This window comes from Apodemus sylvaticus, chromosome 20, assembly GCF_947179515.1.
Source record: "Apodemus sylvaticus chromosome 20, mApoSyl1.1, whole genome shotgun sequence".
Lineage (NCBI taxonomy): Eukaryota > Metazoa > Chordata > Mammalia > Rodentia > Muridae > Apodemus > Apodemus sylvaticus.
Window position 1 is genome coordinate 18,966,561 of NC_067491.1, and position 12,698 is coordinate 18,979,258.

Here is a 12,698-nt window from a genome sequence, read left to right on the forward strand (position 1 = left end):
GAGGAACTCCCAGGTCACAGTCCAACGTTGAAGGAAGTCAGGGCAGGAACTGCAGTAGAGACACGCGAGGAAAACTGCTTGCTCCTCTGGGCTGGTTCAGCTCGCTCTTCCTGTATACCCCAGACTCTCTGCCCAGGGCCAGGTAGCACCATGCACAAAGGGCTGGGCCATGCAACCGTCATTCATTAATTAAGAAAATGCCTCACAGGCCTGCCTACAGGGCAGTCTCTAATGTCAAATGAGGGTTTCTCTTTTCAAATGACTCTGCTTGTGTCAACTGATGGAAAAATGCATCCAGCACACTGTGCATGGGCTTACTCTGTGTGTGTGTGTGTAGTCATATTTCTTTCAGTTTTTGAAAGTGGCTTGGAGTTTGATTGGCAACCCTGATTAGTTCTTAGAAGTTAGATAATTTGCTTTGCTATGTATGTAAAGAACCATGTTTTCAAAAGGCAACCAAGTAGGGAGTGGCGCCCTGCTCCTCCGGATAGTGAGATAAGCAGAAACACTGTAACAGCTGCTCTGCTGCTTTAACAGTGAAGAACTCAGTTCCTGGGATGAAGGAAAGCAAAAAGATAGCTCGAAAGAGTTTTTGGCATCTTCTTCTGGTTACAATTCTCGGTCTTACTCTGTAAATATTAAGTATATTTGTTCCCAGCTATACCAGGCATGGGGGATATATCTTATAGCGATTGCTCTTGGGGTTTCTAGACCACAGTTTTCAGAAGAAACACACAGTTATCTTCTACCTTGTCTAAATAAGATACACAGTAAGAGCGTGGAATCAGGGAGTGGGTGATATTTTTAGAGAATTTTTATATTCTGATGACCTCTAGGTTGACGATTGTCTGTCTTGAAGTCAGATTTTGAAACACTTCACCTGCACCTTGCTTAGGCCTTGACATCATAGATACTCAACGAAAAGAGCAACAGATAGAGAAGATGAGGAGGGAATTAGAGTGTGAGAGATGGGCCCTTTAATACCCACCGTTTATATTAATTAAATTGTCCATTTTCAGTCACCCTAGGGCTTTTAGAAAATCTTTTCTTCTCTTCTCTTCTCTTCTCTCCTCTCCTCTCCTCTCCTCTCCTCTCCTCTCCTCTCCTCTCCTCTCCTCTCCTCTCCTCTCCTCTCCTCTCCTCTCCTCTCCTCTCCTCCCCTCCCCTCCCCTCCCCTCCCCTCCCCTCCCCTCCCCTCCCTCCCCTCCCCTCCCCTCCCTCCCCTCCCCTCCCCCCCTCCCCTCCCCCCCTCCCCCCCCTCCCCTCCCCTCGTTATCGTCTCTTCTCGTCTCGTCTTTTCTTTCTTTCTTTCTTTCTTTCTTTCTTTCTTTCTTTCTTTCTTTCTTTCTTTCTTTCTTTCTTTCTTTCTTCTTTTTGTTTTTTTTTTGTTTTTTTTTTTTGGGGGGGGTTGGTTTTTTTCGAGACAGGGTTTCTCTGTGTAGTCCTGGCTGTTCTGGAACTCACTCTGTAGACCAGGCTGGCCTCAAACTCAGAAATCCGCCTGCCACTACCGACCAGCTGAAAATATTCTTTTCTGTGTTTTTACAGATTGTTGTTGTTGGTGGTGCTGTGTGTATGTGCTCCCTCGTCCTGGTGGGGGTGTGTGGCTTGGCAGAGAGCTGTTGGGGGTGGTTTTCCCTTTCTGTCTTTACTGGGGCTTTGAGGATTGGCCTCAGCTTGCCAGGCTTGCCTGACAGCTATGTTACCCATGGAGACATCTTGATTGCCTTGTGGGATTAAAAACAAACACCCTACCCCCAAAACTTGGAAATGAAAATGTGTGTGTGTGTGTGTGTGTATGTGTGTGTATGTGTGTGTATGTATGCGTGTGTACGGTGTGTCTATGTAGAGGTCAGAGGACAACTCACCCGGGTCACGTTCCCCCACTGTCTGTGCTGTGGGCTTGGACTCATGTCGTCGTCAGGCTTGGCGTCAAGTGCCTTTACCTGTGGAACCATTTCCCTAGGTTCCTGTTCTGCTCAGTTTGTTTGTTTGTTTTGTTTCGAACAACTTGAAACCATTTGGTTTTTTTTTTTTCCGAGACAGGGTTTCTCTGTGTAGCCCTGGCTGTCCTGGAACTCACTTTGTAGACCAGGCTGGCCTCGAACTCAGAAATCCGCCTGCCTCTGTCTCCCAAGTGCTGGAATTACAGGCGTGCGCCACCACCGCCCGGCTCCATTTTCTTTCTTTCTTTCTTTTTTCTTTTTTTTTAATATTTTTATTTTCTATATTCTTTGTTTACATTCCAAATGATTTCCCCTTTCCCGGATCCCCCCTCCCCATATGTCCTATAAACCTTCTTCTCTCCATCCCTTCTCCAATCACGTCCCTCCTTTTTCTCTGTCCTTATATTCCCTTCCAATGCTAGATCATCCATTTTCTTTTAGATATTTTTATAGTCTTGTGAAGTCATTAATGCTTTGGAAAGGTAAAGATTATTCTCTTTTCATATGTTATTTTAAGGTAAGCCATTATAGTTACATCATTTCCTTTCCCCCCTTCTAAACCTTCCCATATCCATTACTCTCTTTCAAGTTCATGGCCCCCCTTTTCATTGTCACGTACTTATGTGTATCTACACATGCCTAAATACATAGCTAACCTGCTCACTCTCTGTTAGTTGTGTGTGTCCGTGGGTGTTGGAGTTGCCTGTAGCTTTTGGTGCAGAGCTACGCTCTCATGAGCTTCTACTTCAGCATGCCTGTTGTCCTCCGTCAGCTTACAGTTACAGTCATGCTAGTGTAGTTTCTGACAGTCCTCAGAAATGCAGTCCCACAGCAACACTGCTGGTCCTTTGGCTCTTAGTCTTTCGGTTCCCTCTTGCGCAGTGATCCCTGAGACAGATGTAGGTGTTTCCACAGGGACTAAACTCCACACTCTGTGTTTTGGTTGGTGGTGCTTTTCTGCAGTGGTGTCTGCTGCAAAGAGAAGTTTCCCTGCTGAGAGGTGAGGCCTACACTTACTGTACGTACAAGGACAAGTGTTCATAGATTGTTGTTAGGGAGTATACTGGTTTAGTAAAATGGTGGTTATGGGTTCTCCAGGATGGATGACTTTATAGCCCTGGATAGCCGCCTAGGTTTCCAGTGGCAGACATGATTTCCTCCTGGTGAGTGGAAATAATATTCTTAAACATTTTTTTTAAAAGGCAGAGTGAGTCTCTGGTAGTTTAGGTGGCTTTGAACTTGCTGTGTAGCTGAGGATGTCTTTGAAGATCCCTTTTCCCTCACATCCCAAAATCTGAAATCACGGGTACCATGCACCGTACCAGGTTTATACGGGGACAGAATCCATATTTTTGTGTATACTAGGCACTCTCCCAAGAATATTCTTAGCGTCTAGTAGATTTTCCTGCAGAGTTTTCCCCCTTATGGGGTCTTATGCTGTGGTAGTTAACTAGTTTCTTACAGGAATATACCCTTTAAAATTTTTTAGTGATAGTGTTTAAATTAACAAGCATTTGAATACTGCTATGGTGGGTTCTTTGGATGTGGGGGGATTAAACATGGATTTTTGCTTCATTTTATCTCCCTTGTTGATTGATACCTGACTTCATGGTAAGTCTTGAACAAGTACCTGTGGAGCCCAGGGCTGGCTGGGAAACTGATCTTTCCTTTCATGCCTCAGTGCTGGCATCAGTTGTGTCCAACCCCGGATTCTAGATCGAATTGTTTAAAATGTAAATTACGTTTGATTTATCATTGTGTGTGCAGCGTGACCCAGCTGTGTGTGGAGGGCAGATAACGATTCCCAGGAGTCACAGCTTAAGGGAGTCGGGTCTCGCCCACCATGTTAGTCTCTGGGATTGAATTTGGCTGCGCTTTGTGCTTCTTGTATTATGATATGCGTGTAATTGCCAACAGAAGAGACACCATCCATTGAGTCATTTTGTAACTCCTTGGTCTGCTAGATTGTTTTGTCTCGCTCATGTCTGACATTTTGTTTACTGGAGTCCTTATGAAGCCTCAGGCCTGCCTTTCATTGCAAAGTGCTGTACTTTCTGTGTCTCAGGGCACACTCTGAAGAGGCTCCTGCTGTGTCTCCATAAACTGTCTCTGTGCCAGCTTTATTCTTCTTCCTGTTTACTCTTCTTCCTTTGACCTCCCAAAGTCAAGTCACAGAATCCTGTTCTGACTTCTACATATCTTCCTGCCATCCACCTTTCTTGATTCCTGCCACCGCTGATGTAGCCGAAGCTGTCCCAGGTCTGTCCACTGGGTTACTGCAGCTGTTCATCATTGGCTGGTAAGACCGTCTACTGGCTTAGAAAGGGGAAGGCTGACTATAGACGGTCTCCTGTTAAAACTCCAGGGGTTTTGTCTTTAGAATAAACTTCAAATTTCTAAATTCTTAAGCTGGAGTTGAAGAAAAAACTGTAAATGTTACCCTACTCCTTAAACTGTGAAGATGAGGCCCTTGTAAGTCAGATGGAGTGGAGTGGGCAGTGGGCTGACGAGTCTGACAGGCTTGTGCTCTTTTGAAGGGATGGCAGAAATTGTAGAGAGGAGGGATAATAGAGTGTTTGAGGTACAGTAGTTACATAGAAAAACACTTAAGATTTCCAGGGCACAGGAAGACTCAGAGCGGGTACAGGCAGAAAGGTTGTGTATATCAAGATATGTAGTGTCACCGTAGTAGAGGAGAAGGGTAGAGTCCAGAGGAATTTAAACTGTTAAGGTGTAATGAGATGCATAGTTTAGAAAGATGCTTTGTAGCACTGGTTATCTATTACACGCATTACACAGACAACTAGAGCAGGTTGGAAGAGTAACAGACAACTGAGCAGAGACTCCAGACATGGCCAGGGGCCAGCGTCATGGAAAGGCTGACGGATTATAGTACAGAGTCAGGATGGTGAACCGCTTTCAGGGTAGTTGACTGGTTGGGATGTCTGATAGCCTGGCATGTGTGAAGAGCAGCTTCATGCAGAACATAACGGTTTAGGGTGTGTGCCAGTGGAGGTGGCCATTGGCTGCTTAGATGTTAGTTGTGGAGCACAGCAGCATATCTGGACTCACGTGGCTTTCCCTGGGGATACGCTCTGTATCTAAAAGCCTAAATTGTTTTCTATAAGCCGAATAGCTTTTAAATAAACTGAATTTTTGAAGCCTTTTTTGATTGTGGATTACTTTATGAAATTCACATAGTTGATAAAGTAGATATTACAAAGAAGCTATTGAGTTTCCATATTTGGAGAGATTTTAGGGCAAGGATTTTACCTTAAGCTTATTAAGTATTTTAGTTGCCTTTCATTTATACTTTGTTTTTGGAAATAGTGGTGGCAGTTTGGTTCAGTTCCACATCAGAGTGGAAACTCTAGGAGCCCACCATTGTGCTGTGCGTGCTCTCGTCTCAGCTTTAGGGCCATGGCTTTACATTCTGTGATGCAGAAGTGCGTCTGTCGGGCTGGAGAGATGGCTCAGCGGGTAAGGGCACTGACTGCTCTTCCAGAGCTCCTGAGTTCAGTTCCCAGCAACCACGTGGTGGCTCACAACCATCTGGAATGCGATCTGATGCCCTCTTCTAGTGTGTCTGAAGACAGTGACAGTGCACCCATACACATTAAATAATATTTTTTTAAAAAAAGGTGCATCTATCTCTGCCTGCCACATTGAATTTACCTACAGTGTCTCGTTTTTGCTCTTTAATTTTAACATTAAATGTTAAAATCGAGGTCAGCAAATTTGTATAAATCATTTTCTGTATCCCCTCAGAGCTCTTTAGTTACTGTTATCACCTTTTCCTCAGCACTTGTTTGAGGCAGTAGTAGCTCATGAAAACCAGTGTTGGCCTTGACTTTGTTATAAGGCTGAGGATGACCTGAAACTCCATGCCTCTGCTTCAGCCTCCAAGGGCTGAGATGATAGGCGTGGGCTGTAGTGCCTGTCTTCAGAGTTACTTTAATAAGTTATCTGGTTTAGTTTCTTTGCTAAAGGCTATTGATGCTAGTAGCATATCATTAGATGTTTTATATATGCACTCAACTGCGCGGGCAACTTAAATATCCTAAAAAAGTGTGTGTGTGTGTGTGTCCACACAGCACACATGCATGACATATGCATGAATGGAGGTCAGAAGGTAACTGGGGAGTCAGCTCTCCACGGGATCTAGGCCTGCCTCCATCTGGAAGCTGCCGCCTTTTATCTGCTGAGCTTCTCACTAGCACCACCTTAGCAAATACTAGGGATTTATTTACACAGAGCCTCATGTGGTCCTTCTGCCCTGGAACTCAGACATTTGCCTACTCCTGTCTCCTGAGTGCTAGGATTAAATGCATGTACTATCATACCTGGTCATTTTTAAATGTTTATTTTAATATTTTGCATAGTCTGCCTCGTTTCATGCTTTATTGTAATACCTGCATAATAGAAAAGCTATGTAAATTACAGATATGCTGTTGTTTAGGGGAAAGTAAGGAAAATATGTATATAATACAGGTGCTTATACTTTTTTAATGCGATTGAGTTCAGAGGATATAGATTACACAAAGATGGGGATTTCATAAAATTTAGTAGTTTATGCAAATCAGTCATTTTCGATTTGCCTTTTCAGGCAGACTTAACTAATTTCTATAAGTTACAGTTATACCTTTAAAATTAGAAAGCTAAACATGACTGTCTTCTACAGACAGTGTAAGTATAGTTTAGAATTTTGAGTTTTGTGACATGTTGTTTTCTCTCAGAAAGGTACTGTAGAGAGCTGGGCATGTTGGGTGTACCTGTGCCTTCAGCACTGGAGGCAGAGGCAGGCTTGTCATGGGATGTCTTGTTTATCCATGTACAGTGATTAAAAGCTTTGCTGGGTATAGTGGACTGGGCTGGCACGTGTGCTCTCTTAAAGTCAGTGGCACATCTGTCCAGGCCCTTCTGGGTTTTAATGTCTCCATTGAGAAATGAGGTATATAATTCTAATGGGTCTGCCTTTATATGTTAGTGCGCCCCCCCCCCCCCATAGCTTCTGATTATTATGTGCACAGAGGGACTTTGCTTTCTGTATCTGGTGTTCTGTATACTTCTTATACCTTGATAGGCATCTCCTTTAGTTTGGGGAAATTTTCTTGAAAATGATTTCTGTGCTTTTTACAGCCCCCCTGTTTTTTTCTAGACAGGGTATCTGTGAAGTCCTGGCTTTCTGTCCTGGAACTCACTCTGTGGATGAGTCTGGCCTCAAACTCAGAGATCTGACTGCCCCTGCCTCCCAGGTGCCAGAATTAAAGGCGTGCCTCATCCCTGCCACCTGGCCTTCTCTACTATTATTTTTACATTTGCTCTTTTCATAGTGTCCAGGATTCCTGGAATTTTGTGCCTGGAGCTTTCTAGATTTAGCATTTGCTTTGACTGAGGTGTCCATTTCTTGTCTTGTGTTTTCAGTGGCCTTCGTCTCCCCTGTTGATGAGGCTTGCTTCTGTGGTTCCTGTGAGTTCTTAAATGTTCATTTCCAGATTTCCCTCAGTTGGGTTTTCTTCATTGATTCTGTTTCCACATTCAAGTCTTGAACTGTTTGATTCCTTTCTTCCACTGCTTGTGTTCTCACAAATTTCTTTAAAGGAGTTATTCATTACCCCATAAAGGCTGTTTTAAGGTATTTGATGTGCTTCAGCCGTGTTGGACTGCTCAGGGCCTGCTGTGGTGGGGTTGCTGGGCCCTAGTGGAGACCTACTGTCCTGGCTGTTACTGGTTGTGCTTCTATCCTGGCATCTGGGTTTGGGAAGGTTATAATTTTAGGTGCTAATGTTTAGTCTGGTCTTTGGGGGGGGGCGGGGCGGGCATGTCTTGTTTCTTGGTTTCTGTTTTGTTTTTTCTGTTTTTTAAATGTGGTGACTGTATGTTGCCTGGTAGGCAATTATTGGGTCCTGATAGGTGTGGGCACTGGGGCCTCCAGTAAAAAAAAAATGAGTTTCTGGGTACTGGAATAGATGCGGTCCACAGGAGGGAGGAAAGCAGGGCGTTCCCAGCATCTGCTTAGTCCCCTGGGAATGGGGGCATCGAGGAGAGGGCTCAGCAGGTCTGCCACAGTTAGGGAGGAGGTAGAAGATGGGATTTAGAGGAATGGAGGGTGAGGGGAAGATATGCAGTTAGACTGCTTTCCTGGTCAGAGTGACCTATGGGTTCCCAGAGAGTGCCTGCTGGAGATGGGGGATGGGACAAAGTTTGGAAGGGAAGATCTGTGTGTTCCCCTGGAGATAGGAGCAGGAGAAAAGGCCTGGAAGCACCCTTTAAAATTCCCATATTATTCCATGTAAGTTTATGCCTATGTTGTGAAGTCCACAGCAGCATGATCACTTATGAGACCATGCCACTGTAGGAATACATAGAAACACCTGCTCCTTATAGCTTACTGTTGGATCTTTTGAATATTTTCATGTAGAGTTTTAGTTTGAATTCAATGCTTACCTTAAAATATTAAAATATTGTTGTTATTGGTGTTGTGTGTGGCTGGAAATAAATCCAAGGCTTTGTGCCTACTAGGCAAGTGTTATACCACTGATGGCTACCCCAGCTCCAGCCTGGAGTAGATGAATTTATACATTAAGCACAGAGCATTTAGTTATACATCATTATGGTAGAGATGAATCACTGTAGAGTGTGATTTTTACCAGTCTGAAAAAGAAATATTTATGTGTATTGAAGCAAATTTCCTTCTGATTTTTCTATTTGAAACTTCCTGAAGTCTGTGTGATGTGTTTTAATACAGGTTGAGTATTTCTAATCTGAAAATCCAGAATCTATAATGTATCCAGATCTAAAATGTTTTCAGTGCTGAGTTGATACTACAGATAGAAAATCCCACACCCTGATTTCACCTGACAGTCTGCAGTCAAGGCACTCTGAACCTACGGAGCTGTTTTCAAACTGTGTATAAGGCATATAGCACACTGAAAAATTTTGGATTTGGATTTGGCCTTGTTCTTTTTGTTTGTTTGTTTTTTGTTTTTGTTTTTTGTTTTTTGTTTTTTTGAGACCTGGTTTCTCTGTATAGCCCTGGCTGTCCTGGAACTTACTCTGTAGATCAGGCTGGCCTCGAACTCAGAAATCCTCCTGTCTCTGCCTCCCAAGTGCTGGGATTAAAGGCGTGTGCCTCCACCGCCCGGCCAGCCTTGTTCTTAAAATATCCATTATGAGTACATATTCATGAATCTGAAATACTTCTTGTCCCAATCAACCTGTGATACATTTGAATATGGGGTAATCAGACACTTGAACAGTATTATAAGAAAACACCTCAACAGTTAAGAGCCTCAGCTCTCTCCTGGAGGACTCAAGTTCACTCCCCAATATCCACATGGTTCGGAGTCATCTGACTCTCCGGTTCCAGAGGATCTGATGCATCCTCTGGCCTCCACAGGAACCAGGCCTTCAGTGGTGATTAAACATTTCCTGTAAGAAAACCAGGCATATGTACAAAACATTTAAAAAGTAAAAAAAGAAAAGAACACATCTCAGTTATTTTTAAGAAGTGTTGAAATAAAAAGTGTGACTAAAGCTGGGGCTCAGTGAGTAACGTGTGTGCCTTGTAGGTGCAAGTTCAGCTCTCCAGCACCCGTCGAGACAGACCTGCCATTTCAGCTCTGAGAAGGGAGATGCATGCTCAGGATGCACACATGCATGCAAACACACACACAAATGAAAGGGAAATCGTGTATGATGATCTTGTTTATTTGCTGTTTCAGATTATATATGAACAAGAAGGCGTATATATTCACTCATCTTGTGGAAAGGCAAATGACCAAGACAGCTTAATTTCAGGAATATTGCGTGTTTTAGAAAAGGTGAGTTTCTGGTAAAATGATTTATTTAATAATAGTTTATGATGGTGATTCTCTTCAGGGCTTTGGAAAAGAGTTTGAATTTCATATGTAAGATTATTGGCTTAGATTTTTCTCTAAACCTACTTTAGGGTTCTAGAACACTTCAGCCTCTCTTCTAGCCCATTGACCAGAGGTAGGGGGAAAAGAAGGTTTATAGGAAAAGGGGGCTATGGACCTGTTTAGAGGTTTTTGGGACAATTTCAGTCTTCATTGTCAGGACATCAGCAGTCCAGTCCAATAGCAAGCACCCAACATGAATCAGAAGCAGCAGCGGCTTGATTGGCTGGATCCAGTAGAAACCATAGGCTCCGCCCATTGGCAGGAGAGACGAAAATCAGTTGGAATACCATGAGAACCCATGTGTAAAACATTGTAGGCTCTCTCACATGTCTGCTTCAGCAAAACATCCTCTTATAAGACAGCTTCCAGAAAAACATCACGTGACACAGCTGAGTTTCCAAAGAATCCAGAAATTTCCACTTCAAAAGATAATGTATATTTGCTATGAATTTAACATCGAGATAATGCTAGAGACAGAATACCTTAGGAAAACTGCTGAAGATGATGAATTATCTTAAATGTGTTTATAAAGCTGAGCACATCGGCATGGACCCTATTCCTAGCCCTTGGGAAGCAGAGCAGGCGGAGCTCAGTGGGTTCGAGGCCGGCCTGGCCTGTATATGTAGTTCAGGACAGCCAGGGCACCAGAGATAGCCTGTCGCCAAAGAAAAAGGGCTGTGTAAACATTATAGTAATACAAGGTTTTCATAATGAAAATAATTAGAATTAAATTTCCATAATTGTTAAATAATGATGTTATGGGTAAAATGCCAATATTTAAGGACCTAAATTTCATTTTGTGTTTAGAAATAAAAAATAGATTAAGATTATAATATATGGATAAATTATAAATATAATTCATAGTTTCTTTCATCAGGATGCTCAAGTTTTCTTGATGAATTATAAATATATTTTATGATTTTTTTCTGTAGGATGCTGAAGTAATAGTGGACTGGAGACCATTGGATGACGCATTAGATTCTTCTAGTATTCTGTATGCTGGAAAGGTATTTAAAAAATACCACTTAGAGAATTCTATATATTTTATTTGTGTGTGTCTGTGTGTGTGTGTGTGTATGTACACATCCATGTTTCTTATATACCACCTTGCGCTAATGCCTTCCCCTGTGTAGGCTTACGTTTTTGAAAACCTACTTTTAATGATGGTTCTTAAATGCTTTAGCCTCCCTTCTAGCCCACCACCCACCAGAGGTGGTAGAAAAGAATGGTTATTAGGATGTGGGGAAGTGGACCTTTTAGAAATAGTTCTTTGGAGCTAATCTAATCTGCATTGTCAGGATATATACCACCAGTTCAGTTCAGTGGTGTCAGGATAGCAAACACGAATCAGCGGCAGAGGTATGACCCAGCAGAAACAGCCACACCTCACTCTGCAAGTCAGCAGGAGCAAGCGAGACCGGCAGGGATGCCAGGAGTTCTCTGTCTGCATCTCTCAACTCGAGATGAGAGACCTACAAAGCCTTGCAAGGCTAGCTGTGTAAGCCCCCCCCACTGTCCCTGGGGTTGTGTTTATACTCCCTCTAAACACCACGTCTACAACGGGTTTTGCCTTAGCAAAACACCATGTGAGTGTATCAGTGGATATTACTCTGTCAATCAGCCTGAATCTGCAGAAACAGTGAGAGGCCACCAGACCACCACGAGAAGCTTTTTGGTGTGCTTTTTTCTATGAAGCCGTGACAGAGGATGAACATAAATGAATGACAAGGCATACCAATACTATCCAGTGTCATCTACTGCTGTGTCATCTGCTGGGTCCTTCTTAGCATCATGGGTCTTTTCTGTCTCCTTTACCTGTAACTGCTTTAGTGAAATGTTCCTTCACATGTCTACTTAACAAAACATCCTTTTACCTATGTCTACTTCAGCAAAACCTGCCTTGACACAACTTTCTAAAAAGGCCGTCTTCCTGCCCCTTTCGTGCTGGTACTCTTCCTCTCTACAGTAGATCTGTTTTCTGTGCGACACTCATAGTTTTCCCCTCCTCTCTGCCACCTAAGATCCCCTACCCTCATCTCTAGTTTCACATACATGCACACACATGCACATGCACACACAAATAAACGTTGGAGTGATGTTTTTATGCACCGTGTAAGGATTGTTTCTGTTTTATATAAATGCTGACTTTTGAATGGGCAGAGATCTGACCGCAGGCTGGACTTGGTATTTTTAAGTATCACCTGTCTCAGTGTTTTGTAAACATTTCCTCTTTTACCTTCTGATTGGTTTATTACAAAGCTGATGGCCTATAGCAAAGGCAGGAAGTAGAAAGTTGGACTTTGAAGAATCAGAGATAGGTCTCTGGGAAGGAGGAGGTGGGGATTTGCCAGTCAGGGAAGAAGCCGACTGGGACTAAGAAGCGGTAACTAGCAAGCCACATGGCAGAATTAGAATAGAATAAATGGGGTAAGAAGTTATGAGCTCTGAGGCCTAGGCATTTAGGATAAATATGTCTCCAGGTCGTAATCTGGAGTCGGTGGTCCTAAAGAAAGTCCTGTAGCACCAAAACACAAATCTGGTTCTACAAATAAGAGAAACTATGCAAGATTTGGGTTGGGCACATTTTAACTTTGTTGTATCTGTAAAGAACTGGTATCTAAGTACGGTCATGTTTACTTTTTATTTTAAAGGGCACAGGGCATGCTAGTCTGCCTGGAGGTATTAGTAATTAGTATGCCATTGTGGTTTTGGTTCTTTTGTTTTTCTGATGTAACGGGGCATCTTTTCATAAGATTACACGTGTATTTTCCTTGGATAGATAAGTGCTCTTAAGTGCTCTGCCGTTTGTCTCTTTTAAAACTCTTGCTGA

General features: G+C 43.0%; 1 protein-coding gene across 1 annotated transcript in view; it reads left to right on the top strand.

The window, feature by feature from the left end:
* Tbc1d15 (TBC1 domain family member 15) overlaps nucleotides 1-12,698 on the top strand; it is a 52,587-nt gene that overhangs the window by 3,508 nt on the left and 36,381 nt on the right. The window contains exons 2-3 of the mRNA XM_052165730.1: nucleotides 9,671-9,769; nucleotides 10,801-10,875. Coding sequence (XP_052021690.1) covers nucleotides 9,671-9,769; nucleotides 10,801-10,875 — 174 coding nt within the window. The remainder of the gene's footprint in view (nucleotides 1-9,670; nucleotides 9,770-10,800; nucleotides 10,876-12,698) is intronic.